Source organism: Protobothrops mucrosquamatus, unplaced genomic scaffold (genome assembly GCF_001527695.2).
Source record: "Protobothrops mucrosquamatus isolate PMUCROS unplaced genomic scaffold, P.Mucros_1.0 scaffold1744, whole genome shotgun sequence".
In the NCBI taxonomy this organism is placed as follows: Eukaryota; Metazoa; Chordata; class Lepidosauria; order Squamata; family Viperidae; genus Protobothrops; species Protobothrops mucrosquamatus.
In genome coordinates this window covers 88,973-105,277 of record NW_015387887.1, presented here as the reverse complement: position 1 = coordinate 105,277, position 16,305 = coordinate 88,973, and the positions used below count along the sequence as shown (strand labels likewise).

General features: G+C 40.8%; 1 protein-coding gene across 2 annotated transcripts in view; it reads left to right on the top strand.

Annotated features, from left to right (window-relative positions):
* The window catches only part of OGDHL (oxoglutarate dehydrogenase like), a 45,486-nt gene that overhangs the window by 7,539 nt on the left and 21,642 nt on the right, over positions 1–16,305 (top strand). The window contains exons 4-11 of one of the 2 annotated variants that reach the window (XM_015823023.1): positions 1,367–1,482; positions 2,602–2,756; positions 7,571–7,717; positions 10,190–10,280; positions 12,354–12,533; positions 13,448–13,576; positions 13,716–13,895; positions 16,142–16,294. In XM_015823023.1, the coding sequence (XP_015678509.1) occupies positions 1,367–1,482; positions 2,602–2,756; positions 7,571–7,717; positions 10,190–10,280; positions 12,354–12,533; positions 13,448–13,576; positions 13,716–13,895; positions 16,142–16,294 (1,151 nt within the window). Of the gene's footprint in view, positions 1–1,366; positions 1,483–2,601; positions 2,757–5,885; positions 6,018–7,570; positions 7,718–10,189; positions 10,281–12,353; positions 12,534–13,447; positions 13,577–13,715; positions 13,896–16,141; positions 16,295–16,305 lie in introns of those variants that run through there. The other variant, XM_029285470.1, reaches the window with a different exon arrangement.

Sequence of the window (16,305 nt, the reverse complement as noted above, 5' to 3'; positions counted from 1 at the left end):
TTGCATTACATTCTTGATTAAATTATCTTTCCATTGATATATAATTTTATGGTACTACTCCCCCCCAAAAGTGGTGTTATGAGCCATCAAACCTCAAAAATACACTTTTCCCAAAGATTTCCACAATTTTGGCTACTACTGTATGTACGTGGATTTTTGGGTATGTTCACACATGCATTGTGTACTTAACTAAAGGGGGTCTCTCTCTGTGTGTCTGTCTGTATAGGCCCGAAGAGAAGTGTTTTTAAATAGCAGAAATCTGGGGTGAACTTTAAGGAATGTTCAGAAGTCATCCCAAAGGTGCTTTTTCAAGACATAACTGGATTTTTTTTTGTCTTGCTTTGAAGACGTTTCGCTTCTCATCCAAGAAGTTTCTTCTGAAGAATTGAAGAAGCTTCTTGGTTGAGAAGTGAAACATCTTCAAGGAAAAACGAAGTCCAGTTGCCTCCTGAAAAAGCACATTTGGGACCACTATGACCTGTATGACTAAAAATCTCCATATACACGTTCAGAAGTCAATTCCATCCTCGAAAAATTAACCAAGAAATGAATACCAAAATAGGAAATACTGGGAAAGAATATATATATATTTTAATAGATAAGGCATTAACTTGCATCATAAGGCCTTGAAAAAACTGCTGTCGTGGTTGCAGAAATCTCTGAGTGAGTATCAAACGTATGTTCACTGTACATCCATGCTTGAGCAGTGTAATGGTGGCATTCACACATCACAATCATTCTATATGTCAATCATGTCTTATGGCAGGGGTAGGCAACCTTGGCTCTTTTATGACTCGTGGATTTCAACTCCCAGAATTCCTGAGCCAGCACGGCTCAGCTTGGAAATCTCTCCCTTTCCCCTCAGCATGGCTGGCTCAGAAATTCTGGGAGTTGAAGTCCACGAGTCATAAAAGAACCACGGTGGCCTACCCCTGGCCTAGATGATAGGAAACTTGGCTCTTTTATGACTCGTGGACTCCAACTCCCAGAATTCCTGAGCCAGCATGGCTCAGCTTAGAAACTCTCCCTTTCCCCTCAGCGTGGCTGGCTCAGAAATTCTGGGAGTTGAAGTCCACAAGTCATAAAAGAGCCACGGTGGCCTACCCTTGTCTTATGGCATAGCTTGCTCAAATCTAGTTACGTATGGCTCCCTCAGTAAACCATGGGTTAGCTAGTCATTCAATGTGTTGTGTGAATCCAGTCAATGTGTAACCCTTCTTCTCCCCATGAAAAGATAATTCTTTGCGGAGAAAGTCTGAAAGGGAACGAGGTGAGCACGTGTCAGGTGGACCTTGGGATATGGGAGTCTTGTTTGATTTTGGCTTGCCGTCTTTCTGTCTCTTTGCTAATAATGTTCATGTCGCAGAGTTTTATGGCTTGTACGAATCTGACTTGGACAAAGTATTCCGGTTGCCCACAACCACCTTCATAGGAGGAAATGAGACAATGCTGTCTTTACGGGAGATTATCAGGCGGCTGGAGGTCAGTGTGGTTGCTTCTTCTTCTCAATGGGACTTGGGTAGTTTTCAATCTTCCATCAACACTGACCGAGCAAGCCACTAGTATATAAAAAGAGATCAAACCCCCATTCCTTCTAGCCCTGATGGTATAATCTAGTTGGGTCATGACACATCTGCAAGAAAACCGTCAAACTCAGAGAGCACCAAGGACCTCGCAGTCTTCAGTCTTTATCTTTTTGAATAGAATAGAATAGAATAGAATAGAATAGAATAGAATAGAATAGAATAGAATAGACAGAGTTGGAAGAGTAGAGTAGAATAGAGTAGAGTAGAGTAGAGTGGAGTGGAGTGGAGTAGAGTGGAATGGAGTGGAGTGGAGTAGAGTAGAGTAGAGTAGAGTAGAGTAGAGTAGAGTATAGAGTAGAGTAGAGTAGAGTAGAGTAGAGTAGAGTAGAGTAGAGTGGAATGGAATAGAAGGATGGGATGGGATAGAATAGAATGGAATGGAATGGAATGGAATGGAATGGAATGAAGAATGGACTGGACTGGACTAGACCTGACTAGACTAAACTAGACTAGACTAGACTGGAGTAGAGTGGAATGGAATGGGATGGAATGGAGTAGAGTAGAGTAGAGTAGAGTAGAGTAGAGTAGAGTAGAGTAGAGTAAAGTAGAATAGAATAGAATAGAATAGAATAGAATAGAATAGAATAGAATAGAATAGAATAGAATAGAATAGAATAGAATTCTTTATTGGCCAAGTGTGATTGGACACACAAGGAATTGTCTCCAGTGCATAGGCTCTCAGTGCACATACAAGCAACAAGTGATAAATCATGATCATAATCATAAAAAACGTTCATCATAAATCATAAGATACAACACTCAGTAATGGTCTAAGTGGTTGTATCACTTCTTTGCTGCAACTTTATTTAACTAGTTGTTGGCGGTAAATTAATACCCATAGTCTGAGGAATGTCTCACGGGAAACCAAACGCAGCCATTGAAGGAGGTAATACTAGGGGCAAGGAAAACACAACCCGTTTTATGTAAGATGTAGCAATAGACCGTAAAGTAAACTTGATTGACCCGTCTGTCATATCCCCCTCTTAATTTATACATCCATTGCCTTGCGGTCCAGAATACCTACTGTCAACACATAGGGCTGGAATTTATGTTTATTAATGATGTGGAACAGTGCGATTGGATCCGGCAGAAGTTTGAGATGCCCGGCGTCATGAAATTTAACAACGAAGAAAAACGGACGTTGTTGGCCAGACTGGTACGATCCACAAGGTATATTTGGAAGGATGTTTTAAACGTGTGCTGTTGATATCTGTCTTAGCAGGAGCTCTATCAGCAAAGCTGTCTTAGCTGTTTAATAAATACTTAGGGTTCCCCCCCCTCTACATTCTTAGGGCAGGCTGAGGCCAAGAAACCATAAAACCACAGTCAGTTTTTTTTTTTTGGCCCTCATCACAGTTAATGAGCCTACCCATAAATGCTTGTGCTCTCAAGAACATTTAAATATTAATTTCACATTGTTCCTCAAATACAACATTTGCTTCCCTGGGAGTATTTATTCAGCCAGACAGCCGTGGATCACCGTGCCGAGTTTAATTAAAATAAAAATGAATTCCAGCCAGATGCTTTTAATAATTGGGTTAACATGGCATTTGAGTGACAGGCTGTTAACCGCATGTCACCCAGAAGTTTTGCTCATTTATCTTCCTGGAAGTATGGGGGGAAAAACCTTTAGCTGTACAGTTTCTGCTGCTTGTGCTGATTAACATGAGAAGGATCTCTTTAATAAAGTAGGAAGGCATTTCTTAGTATCTAGTTTATACACAAGAAAGACGTGAAGCATACCTTAATAATGGCTATGTGGATGGATTTAGATCCTGTATGTCTCTCCTCTCCTCTCCTCTCCTCTCCCCTTTCTCCCGTGCTCTCCTTCTCGTCCTCGCCCTTGTCTCCTCTCCTCTCCCCTTTCTCTCTTCTCTTCTCTTCTCTTCTCTTCTCTTCTCTTCTCTTCTCTTCTCTTCTCTTCTCTTCTCTTCTCTCCTCTCCCCTCCCCTCCCCTCCNTTGCATTACATTCTTGATTAAATTATCTTTCCATTGATATATAATTTTATGGTACTACTCCCCCCCAAAAGTGGTGTTATGAGCCATCAAACCTCAAAAATACACTTTTCCCAAAGATTTCCACAATTTTGGCTACTACTGTATGTACGTGGATTTTTGGGTATGTTCACACATGCATTGTGTACTTAACTAAAGGGGGCCTCTCTCTGTGTGTCTGTCTGTATAGGCCCGAAGAGAAGTGTTTTTAAATAGCAGAAATCTGGGGTGAACTTTAAGGAATGTTCAGAAGTCATCCCAAAGGTGCTTTTTCAAGACACAACTGGACTTTTTTTTTGTCTTGCCTTAAATACGTTTCGCTTCTCATCCAAAAATCTTCTTCTGAAGAACTGAAGAAGCTTCTTGGTTGAGAAGTGAAACATCTTCAAGGAAAAAGGAAGTCCAGTTGCCTCCTGAAAAAGCACATTTGGGACCACTATGACCTGTATGACTAAAAATCTCCATATACACGTTCAGAAGTCAATTCCATCCTCGAAATATATATATATATATATATATATATATATATATATATATATATATATATATATATATATATATATATATATATATATATATATATATATATATATATATATATATATATATATATATATATATATATTTCAATAGATAAGGCATTAACTTGCATCATAAGGCCTTGAAAAAACTGTTCTCGTGGTTGCAGAAATCTCCAAGTGAGTATCAAATGTATATATATATATTTCAATAGATAAGGCATTAACTTGCATCATAAGGCCTTGAAAAAACTGTTCTCGTGGTTGCAGAAATCTCCAAGTGAGTATCAAATGTATGTTCCCTCTACATCCATGTTTGAGCATGGTGGCATTCACACATCACATTAGTCGTTCTGTATGTCAACCGTGTCTCATGGCATAGCTTGCTCAAATCTAGTTACATATGGCTCCCTCAGTAAATCATGGGTTAGCCAGTCATTCAATGTGTTGTGTGAATCCAGTCAACATGTAAGACTTCTTCTCCCCATGAAAAGATAATTCTTTGCAGAGAAAGTCTGAAAGGGGACCAGGTGAGCATGTGTCAGGTGGACCTTGGGATATGGGAGTCTTGTTTGATTTTGGCTTGCCGTCTTCCTGTCTCTTTGCTAATGATGTTCATGTCGCAGAGTTTTATGGCTTGTACGAATCTGACTTGGACAAAGTATTCCGGTTGCCCACAACCACCTTCATAGGAGGAAATGAGACAATGCTGTCTTTACGGGAGATTATCAGGCGGCTGGAGGTCAGTGTGGTTGCTTCTTCTTTTCAATGGGACTTGGGTAGTTTTCAATCTTCCATCAACACTGACCGAGCAAGCCACTAGTATATAAAAAGAGATCAAACCCCCATTCCTTCTAGCCCTGATGGTATAATCTAGTTGGGTCATGACACATCTGCAAGAAAACCGTCAAGCTCAGAGAGCACCAAGGACCTCGCAGTCTTCAGTCTTTATCTTTTTGAATAGAATAGAATAGAATAGAATAGAATAGAATAGAATAGAATAGAATAGAATAGAATAGACAGAGTTGGAAGAGTAGAGTAGAGTAGAGTGGAGTGGAGTGGAGTGGAGTAGAGTAGAGTAGAGTAGAGTAGAGTATAGAGTAGAGTAGAGTAGAGTAGAGTAGAGTGGAATGGAATAGAAGGATGGGATGGGATAGAATAGAATGGAATGGAATGGAATGGAATGAAGAATGGACTGGACTGGACTAGACCTGACTAGACTAAACTAGACTAGACTGGAGTAGAGTGGAATGGGATGGGATGGAATGGAGTAGAGTAGAGTAGAGTAGAGTAAAGTAGAATAGAATAGAATAGAATAGAATAGAATAGAATAGAATAGAATAGAATAGAATAGAATAGAATATAATTCTTTATTGGCCAAGTGTGATTGGACACACAAGGAATTTGTCTCCAGTGCATAGGTTCTCAGTGCACATACAAGCAACAAGTGATAAATCATGATCATAATCATAAAAAACGTTCATCATAAATTATAAGATACAACACTCAGTGACGATCAAAGTGGTTGTATCATTTCTTTGCTACAATTTTATTTAACTAGTTGTTGGCAGTAAATTAATATCCATAGTCCGAGGAATGTCTCATGGGAAACCAAACGCAGCCATTGAAGGAGGTAATACTAGGGGTAAGGAAAACACAACCCGTTTTATGTAAGATGTAGCAATAGACCGTAAAATAAACTTGATTGACCCGTCTGTCATATCCCCCTCTTAATTTATACATCCATTGCCTTGCGGTCCAGAATACCTACTGTCAACACATAGGGCTGGAATTTATGTTTATTAATGATGTGGAACAGTGCGATTGGATACGGCAGAAGTTTGAGATGCCCGGCGTCATGAAATTTAACAACGAAGAAAAACGGACATTGTTGGCCAGACTGGTACGATCCACAAGGTATATTTGGAAGGATGTTTTAAACGTGTGCTGTTGATATCTGTCTTAGCAGGAGCTCTATCAGCAAAGCTGTCTTAGCTGTTTAATAAATACTTAGGGTTCCCCCCCCTCTACATCCTTAGGGCAGGCTGAGGCCAAGAAACCATAAAACCACAGTCAGTTTTTTTTTTTTTGGCCCTCATCACAGTTAATGAGCCTACCCATGAATGCTTGTGCTCCAAGAACATTTAAATATTAATTTCACATTGTTCCTCAAATACAACACTGGCTTCCCTGGGAGTATTTATTCAGCCAGACAGCCGTGGATCACCGTGCTGAGTTTAATTAAAATAAAAATGAATTCCAGCCAGATGCTTTTAATAATTGGGTTAACATGGCATTTGAGTGACAGGCTGTTAACCGCATGTCACCCAGAGGTTTTGCTCATTTATCTTCCTGGAAGTATGGGGGGGGAAAACCTTCAGCCGTACAGTTTCTGCTGCTTGTGCTGATTAACATGAGAAGGATCTCTTTAATAAAGGAGGAAGGCATTTCTTAGTATCTAGTTTGTACACAAGAAGAACAGAGGCGAAGCATACCTTTATAATGGCTATGTGGATGGATTCAGATCCTGTATGTCTCTCCTCTCCTCTCCTCTCCTCTCCCCTTTCTCCCTCTCTCCTGTGCTCTCCTCTCTCCTCTCCCCTCCCCTCTTCTCTTCTCTTCTCTTCTCCTCTCCTCTCCTCTCCTCTCCTCTCCTCTCCTCTCCTCTCCTCTCTCCTGTGCTCTCCTCTCCTCCCCTTTCTCCCTCTCTCCTGTGCTTTTCTCCTCTCCTCTCCTCTCCCCTTTCTCCCTCTCTCCTGTGCTCTTCTCCTCTCCTCTCCCCTTTCTCCCTCTTTCCTGTGCTCTTCTCCTCTCCTCTCCTCTCCTCTCCTCTCCTCTCCTCTCCTCTCTGTCAACGCTGCAAATACTGTATATTCTTGCTTTGACAATATGCAGAACTGTCTGGTATTTTTATAGTTAAACCAGGCAACAGGGAAAAGGGAGGAGAATAAGGATAGCCCAAACCGGAAGTAAATCACATCTTCCAAGTTAATTGGAAGATGTGAACCATGACCCCAAAACAGAGGCAGGGAAAAATGCTTGGAATGTTATGCGTAACGGAAGAGAAGCCAGACCTAAGCATTTCCACCATGCTGTACTGACGTCTCTGTAACCTTAATAAATGCTTTTAGGAGAAAATGTGCCTGAAAGTCCTTTTAAGTGTTTCGTTAATCAGACACATTACACTCTCCTCTCCTCTCCCCTTTCTCCCTCTCTCCTGTGCTCTTCTCCTCTCCTCTCTTCTCCTCTCTTCCCCTCCTTCTTCCCTCCCTTCCTTTATTTTATTAAGGAATACATTCCTGTTGACTTGTTGCTGATAAATAACTATGCAGTACTCGTTTATTCAAGTGCAGTTTCTAAGATTGTCGTTGCTTGATGTTAATACACCTGCTACGTCAATGGGTGTCTGCTTGTTTTAGCAACAGATTTGAGTTTGCACATAATAAACCATTGCTTTTTCACTTCCTTAGGTTTGAGGATTTCCTCGCTAGGAAATGGTCCTCAGAAAAGCGCTTTGGCCTGGAAGGATGTGAAGTCATGATTCCTGCTCTTAAAACGATCATTGATAAATCAAGTGAAATGGGAATTGAATATGTTATAATGGGCATGCCTCACAGGTAATGAATGGCCTGTCTGATTCATCTGATCCCTTAGCAATGCACTCGCTTGCAGATCCTGAATATTATTAGGAATTTGGGCCTCACTTTTTTTTTTTTTTTAAGATCTTGGCTGTCAGGAGCAAATCACATTTACGTGTTGATAACGAATGAATCTCTTAGTACTAGCACTACTGCTTAGGTTTATATACCGCTTATATATTCTGCTTTACCGCCCTCTCTAAGCATCTTACAGAGTCAGCCTATTACCCTCAACAATTTGGGTCCTCATTTTACCAACCGCAGAAGGATGGAAGGCCGAGTCAACCATGACCCGGTCAGGATCGAAATCCTGGCAGCGGGCAGAGTCAGCCTGCAATACTGCATTCTAACCACTGCACCTTAACATTGCATCAGTCTTTTTCGACACAGGACTACTGAGAGCTCAGGGCAGGGAGTAGAAGGGAATTCCCTCTGTAATCATCAGTCGTGGTTCACAAACCGCCTTGAGAATGAGACTCGGTGTGGAAACACAGTTCCCTGGAACTGGAACTAACATTTGCCAGAGATCTTGTCTGAGGAGGCTGAGTCTGAATTAGAAGCCGATTTGGCTACATTGAAATCTAACCCATGTCAGGCTTCTTCAATTACGAACCATCACATTCTATGAATAGACAGTTTGTTTTCTCAGCAGAGTGACATATTCCTGAACAAGAAGATTGCATTGTATGTAGGAAGAATTAATTTATCTTATAGAGGCAGGGAATTTTGCTTTTTGTAAATGAGTGCGTAGTCTACTTTCCTAAATAGCTATGAAGATTCTCAATCATCCAGGTCATGGTTGTCCCAGAAGTGTTTTTTTCCAAAAGGCAGCTGGACTTTCTCGTTTTGTTCTTTGAAAATGTTTCACTTCTCATCCGAGAAACATCTTCAGTTCGCTTCTTGGATGAGAGGCGAAACATGGAAGAGAGAAGGAAAGAAAGAAAGAAAGAGAGAAAGAGAGAGAGAGAGAGAGAAAGAGAGAGAGAGAGAAAAAGAAAAAAAGGAAAGAAAGAAAGAGAGAGAGAGAGAGAGAGAGAGAGAGAAAGAAAGAAAAAGAGAGAAAGAGAGAAAAAGAAAGGAAAAAAGGAAAGAAAGAAAGAAAAAAGAAAGAGAGAGAGAAAAAGAAAGAAAAAAGAAAGGAAGGAAGAAAGAAAGAAAAAGAAAAAGAGAGAAAGAAAGGAAAGAAAGAAAAGAAAGAAAAGGAAGAAAGGGAGAAAAAGAAAGAAAGAAAGAAAGAGAAAGAGAGAAAGAGAAAAAAGAGAAAGAGAAAAAGAAAGAAAAAGAAAGAAAAAAGAAAGGAAGAAAGAAAGAAAGAAGAAAGAAGGAAAGAAAGAAAGAGAAAGAAAAAGAAAGAAAGAAAAAAGGAAGGAAAGAAAGAAAGAAAGAAAGAAAAAGAAAGAAAGAAAGGAAAGAAAGAAAGAAAGAAAGAAAGTCTAGTTGTCTTTTAGAAAAAGCACTTTTGGCTTGTAAGAACTAACAAATGCCAGATTTTCATGGAATATCATTTTTATTTCTATTTTTAAAGTAGTTTTTTTTCATTTAGTGTGTTATCATGTTTGTTCTAATTCAAGAACATTCCTCTTCAATGTAAACAGTTGGGGGAGGGGAACCTCAAATCTTCTTTTCTTAGGATCTCCTTTTCCTACTGTTTTTTTAATCTCTTGCTGTGCTGTCAGTGCAAATTCAAGTTCAAAGTAATAAACCTTCAACATATGAATTTTAACATTTGATGCTGTTGCATGCTGCTTTTCTCCCAATCCTCTCGTCCATTGTTCCCAAAATTTAGCAATTTGGCCATTCAGCTTCTTTTCTCTTTATTAGTGGTCTGCTAATTTCAGGGAGGCCTGCTTATCTTTTAAAACAGTTCTGCTTGCATTTAGGTGAGGTATAAATACATTGATAATAACATTTTGTTGTTAGTTGCGATCCATTGCGACCCCATGGACCACGTTCCTCCAGGCCTTCCTGTCCTCTGCCATCTTCTGGAGTCCATTTAAGCTCACACCTACTGCTTCAGTGACTCCATCCAGCCACCTCATTCTCTGTCGTCCCCTTCTTCTATTGCCCTCCATCTTTCCCAGCATTAGGCTCTTCTCCAGTGAGTCCTTCCTTCTCATTAGTGGCCAAAGTACTTGAGTTTCAACTTCAGGATCTGGCCTTCTAAAGAGCAGTCAGGGTTGATCTCCTCTAGGACCGACCGGTTTGATCATCTTGCAGTCCAGGGGACTCGCAGGAGTCTTCTCCAGCACCATAGTTCAAATATATAATAACATTATATATTTATATATAGATAGATAATAACATTAGGGAGATATAGTAAAAATTTAAACCGTGACGTGTGACATTGATCACAAAACCTTAGCCATCAATTCTCTAAATTATATTGGTGTAGATTTGTTGATTTTTTTTACCTCTTGTGATTTATTTTTGATGCTTTTTTTCCCCTCCCAGAGGAAGACTGAACGTGTTGGCGAATGTTATTCGAAAAGAACTTGAACAAATATTTTGTCAGTTCGACCCGAAGCTTGAAGCAGCTGACGAGGTGGGAAAATATCCTTTCAACTTTTCAGAATATTGTCAGCTACGATAGCTTGTCTCAATCACACCGCTGTGTAGGTGTTTGGGGGTTTGGCAACTTGGTCGCTTTCCATAAAAGCTAGAGTTGTTGTTGTTGTTAGTTGCAAAGTTGTGTCTGACCCATCGCGACCCCATGGACAAGGTTCCTCCAGGCCTTCCTGTCCTCTACCATCTTCTGGAGTCCATTTAATCTCACGCCTACTGCTTCAGTGACTCCATCCAGCCACCTCATTCTCTGTCGTCCCCTTCTTCTCTTGCCCTCCATCTTTCCCAGCATCAGGCTCTTCTCCAGTGAGTCCTTCCTTCTCATTAGGTGGCCAAAGGACTTGAGTTTCAACTTCAGGATCTGGCCTTCTAAAGAGCAGTCAGGGTTGATCTCCTCCAGGACCGACCGGTTTGATCTCCTTGCAGTCCAGGGGACTCGCAGGAGTCTTCTCCAGCACCATAGTTCAAAGGCCTCCATTCTTTGGCGCTCAGCCTTTCTTATGGTCCAACTTTCACATCCATACATTGCAACTGGGAAAACCATGGCCTTGACTATAGGTACTCAATCTTTCCCAGCAATAGGCTCTTCTCCAGGGAGTCCTTCCTTCTCATTAGGTGGCCAAAGTACAAAGCCTTTCTTATGGTCCAAAGCTAGAGTTACCACTTGTTTAATTAATTTTGATTAGGTAAGTCAACACATAGAGGTCATGCTCTGCCATAGGATGGAACAATGATAGTTTACATTGTATATTAAACATGTATTTAAAAAAGCAAGGATTCCACTCTTGGTGTATAAGGATGTAGTTGTCTGCTAATTGTTGTCCCAAAGGTGCTTTTTCAAGAGGCAACTGGGCTGTCTTGCTTTTCCTTGAAGATGTTTCTCTTCTCATCCAAAAAGCTTCTTGGATAAGAAGCAAAATACAAGAAAGGACAACTAAGAAAGTCCAGTTGCCTCTTGAAAAAGCACCTTTGGAATCAGGACATATAGTATTTTTTTTTTCTTTTAAAGTAGCTTTGAAATCTTCTTCTGCTACTTCTGTAAACTGTTGTACCAAAGGTTGAAATGGTCCATGAATAAAAAAAAGGAGGATTAGCAGAAGCCAACAAAGAGAAAGAGGAAACTCTGTAGTTGTTAATAATAATAATAATAATAATAATAATAATAATAATAATAATAATAATAATAATAATAATAATAATAGCAGCAATAATAGTAAAGTTGGAAGGGACCTTGGAGGTCATCGAGTCCAACCCCCTGCTCAGGCAGGAAACCCTACACCATTTCGGACAAATGGCTGTCCAGTCTCTTCTTAAAAACGTCCAGTGTTGGAGCATTCACGCTTCTGGAGGCAGGTTGTTCCACTGGTTAATTTTTCTCACTGTCAGGAAGTTTCTCCTTAGTTCTAGGTTGCTTCTCTCCTTGACTAGTTTCCATCTGTTGCTTCTTGTCCTGCCTTCAGGCGCTTTGGAGAATAGCTTGACTCCCTCTTCTTTGGGGCAGCCCCTGAGATATTGCAACACTGCTATCATGTCCCCCCTCGTCCTTCTCTTCGTTAAACTAGACATTCCCAATTCCAGCAGCCGTTCCTTATATGTTTTAGCCTCCAGTCCCCTGATCATCTTTGTTGCTCTTCTTTGTACTCTTTCTAGAGTCTCAACACCTAGAGATTCTCCCTAACCTCTACTGGTTACCTGGAGTATTGCATACCTATTCTGGAAGCCATGGATAGAATAGACGTATGGATAGAATAGACGTATTATCAATTATTTTGCTGTTGGGCAATTCAGAAACGTAATGGACAGCATATAAACACTCTCCTGCTAAGTTATTCGGATTCAGCTCAGTTGCGAAATAAAGAACAAAACCCAGCTCAAAAAAACTCAAATGTACAAGAATCAGCTGCAAACTTTGAATTCTTGGCGCACTTTGCTGATTAAATAAAGGCGTACAAATAAGTCAGGGTTTAGGTAAAGAAATCATTGTTTAACATTCTGCCAGTCCATCCTAGGAGCGTGCGCGTATATTAACGTTCCTAATTTCTGATTGCCTAAGGGATCTGGAGATGTAAAATATCATTTAGGAATGTACCACGAGAGAATCAACCGAGTAACGAACAAAAAACTCACCCTGTCCCTTGTGGCCAACCCATCTCATTTGGAAGCAGTAGATCCTGTTGTCCAAGGCAAAACCAAAGCTGAACAGTTTTACCGTGGGGATACCGAAGGAAAAAAGGTAAGATTGTCTGAAGAGCTTCGGTTGAGTGTCCTAAAAGGTTCAGTTTTCAAAGCTTGCTTTGACTCCAGTTGAATTCATAGAAGACGTTAAGAAGAAAATCACCAAGGATGTTTAGTACAAGCCTTGATGGCACCCAAATTATGTCTGGTAGGTCATGTCATCCTTGTGCAACCTGGAGGGATCTACAGCAGTGGCCAAAATGGTGGAAACCTTTTGGGAAAAGTGTACAGTAGAAATGCCACCTTGGGTTAAGTTTCCACCCATTTTTCTTCCAATTTCTTTGTAACTGTAGCCTTGTTCACTTAATAACACTATTTTACATCGCTTTCTGGGCAACCAGTCAACTCTTTGCACCATGACTTTAATTTTATTACGTTTTACAAGCTCACTCAATGAAAGAACACAAAAAAACCCAACCAACTTGATAGCGATCACATAACACACTGACAAATGTCCTCCTCTCAGCTTCAATACATGACATCGATAACTGAATCCTACTGTGGCTCATTGCCAAAACAAGATGACACCTGATTGGCTCTCTAAACACTCACGCTCATTGGCTACAACCAGATGAAGGAAAGGAAAGTTTTCTTTTCAAAACCATTAAAGCAGCCGTCTCTTTCCAGACCCACCTGGTAAATTTAGAGAACTGCTCTTGGCTTCACGGCTCCAGGGTGCAGCTCCAAGGTGCAGCTTTTAAAGCATTGCACAAACCCTTAACCCCCTCCCCCCACACACACAACTGCTTTAATTCCTGAAAAGGAGGTGGTTCATGCAACTGCTTCCAAAGCACTTGCATCATCTTCATAATCATCTTTCTGAATTCCACCCCAAAACAGGACATGCTCATTTGTAAGATAGTCGGTTGATAACTACATATATTATTTTTTTTTAAACCCATTACGGTTTAGGTTATGTCTATACTTCTCCACGGAGATGCTGCCTTTGCTGGCCAAGGAGTGGTTTATGAAACTTTCCATCTGAGTGATCTTCCATCGTACACCACAAATGGCACTATCCATGTTGTGGTCAACAATCAGGTACAAATGTCCGCAGGCAAACGGAGCGCCCAGCTCAAAGAACACCAACGAATCCACTCGAATAACTTTCAAGTAACAGAGAAGTGAAAGGAGAGGAACCTTGCAATTACTCAGTGAACCAATTTATCTTTCATTTTAGATTGGTTTTACTACGGACCCACGAATGGCCCGGTCATCTCCCTATCCAACCGATGTTGCACGGGTAGTCAATGCACCCATCTTCCACGTGAACGCTGATGATCCAGAGGCGGTGATGTATGTATGCAATGTCGCTGCAGAGTGGAGAAACACTTTTAACAAAGATGTGGTTATAGATCTGGTAAGGGCTCTTATTCTTTACTCAAGTGGATATCTAAATATGTACATAAAATCTTCCTTCCTGTGTGTACAGTTGTTGTTGTTGTTAGTTGTTGCGAAGTCGTGTCCGACCCATCGCGACCCCATGGGGAACGTTCCTCCAGGCCTTCCTGTCCTCTACCATCTTCTGGAGCTCACGCCTCCTGCTTCAGTGACTCCATCCAGCCACCTCATTCTCTGTTGTCCCCTTCTTCTGTGGCCCTCCATCTTTCCCAATAGAATAGAATAGAATAGAATAGAATAGAATAGAATAGAATAGAATAGAATAGAATAGAATAGAATTTCTTATTGTTGTTAGTTGCAAAGTCGTGTCCGACCCAACGCGACCCCATGGACAACGTTCCTCCAGGCCTTCCTGTCCTGTACCATCTTCTGGAGTCCATTTAAGCTCACGCCTACTGCTTCAGTGACTCCATCCAGCCACCTCATTCTCTGTCATCTCCTTCTTCTATTGCCCTCAATCTTTCCCAGCATCAGCCCCTTCCTTGCAGTGTGTTTTCTGCTGCTGCTGCAAAACTTCTGGGAATGTCTCAGGAGCAAAGCTGTTGTGGGAAGAGACCATCAGTGCAATCTTGCCTTTAGACCGATAGACTCTGAAGGGAAGGCGTGTACTTTTCAAATTCTGATTCTTGAGTTCTGCATACAGAGAGTCCTGAGTGTGATGCAGTGTTAATAAGCTGAACAGTTCTCTCAAATGTGCGTAGGAGTCAATGAAAAATAGGGTCCAAAATTGCTGTGATTAGATGCTTCACTCTGCAGGAAAGCAAAGAAATTATTCTCCTCTTAAAAAATATACCGGTTATGCTTGCCAACAGTTCATATTCTGCTTTTATTAAAAACTTGCAGTTGGGTGGATAGCAACTGTGCTGGTCCAGTATATAGCTAGCTTAGGTGTTGAGAGCTGTGTGTAGAGCAAGTAGCATTTTAAGGGTTAAAAGCTGTCTCCTTAAGAGATGGCTTTCTGGGAAATGTAGTGTTAGTTGTTACCTGGTTATATCTGTGTTCTAATTGGCCACTGGGAGGGTCTTGTGTCTTTTATTATGGGACATCCTGTTACGAGCCAGTTTATTATCTCTCTCCATAAATCCTAGCCACGAGGCTAGGAGCTCCGTAGAACGGGGAAAATGTAACCAGAGCAGCATATGAGATTTATGAAGATGGAGGAAAATTATTCTCTTTTTACCTGCGTGAATGGGCAGAATATGAAACATCTGACAGATGTATCTTCAATAGCTGTGAGTTCATGCTTAGAATTCCTGATCAATAAATATTCTGCGTGTTGCCATTTCGTGGAGTTATTCTATCTGGATAGTGGCTACATTCCAGAACAGTAAAGAGAGAGTATAATTTCTCTTCCAAGAAAAGAACCAGCATTCCTGCTTGCCAGTTTCATCTGCCTGCCATAGTAAAAGGATATTATGTGTTTCTCTCTTCATTTAACTTAAAAAAGAACCAATATTTCTTCTGCCTGCCTAAAGTCTTCTCCTGCATGCCACCTCTACTTGCTCTACACACAGCTCTCAATTCCTAAGCTAGCTGTATACTGGACCAGCACAGCAACAAAGGACATGCAATACTAGAGGTGGTTGCTAGATGGATGGTAAACTCCACCTCTCCCCCTTGTTCTCTGCTCTCCACCCATCCATCTTTTTGATGACCATATTGATGTATTTATTCTTGAGGTGTTCCTTTGTCACTGTTTTTTTTACTGTTCTATTATTTTGCTTCCGTTTACACATCTTTCATTTTTCTTCCTTTTTATTATCACGAGCCCCCTAAAGTAGCCCTACGGTGAGATCGGCGGCAAATGCATTTAATAAATAAATAGATACATATCAACAATTCATAGTTTAGTCAGTTTGAGCACCACTTGACATGGAAAATGGACATCAGAACAAAAGGAACCATTTCTTCGCTCTGTTTAGAGAGGGAATGGGGTACAACTTCATCCTGATGTCTATGGAGATTCTCAGTTATCCAGATCATGGTTATCTTAAAGGTGTGTTTTCAAGAGGCAACTGGGCTGTCTTTGCTTTTTTCTGGATGATGTTTCGCTTCTCATCCAAGACGAAGCTGAACAACCGAAGAAGCTTCTTGGATGAGAAGTGAAACCTCTTTAAGAAAATAAACCCCAAAGATGGTCAAGTTGTCTCCTGGAAATGCATCTTTGGGACTTCGTCCTGATGAACATCCAACCTTCCTGTGCAGGTTTGTTACCGAAGACGAGGCCATAATGAAATGGATGAACCCATGTTCACTCAACCGCTGATGTACAAGCAGATTTCAAAGCAGATGCCCGTGTTGAAAAAGTATGCTGACCAGCTGATTGCTGATGGAGTGGTCACACTGCAAGAATTTGAGGTAGACCATGG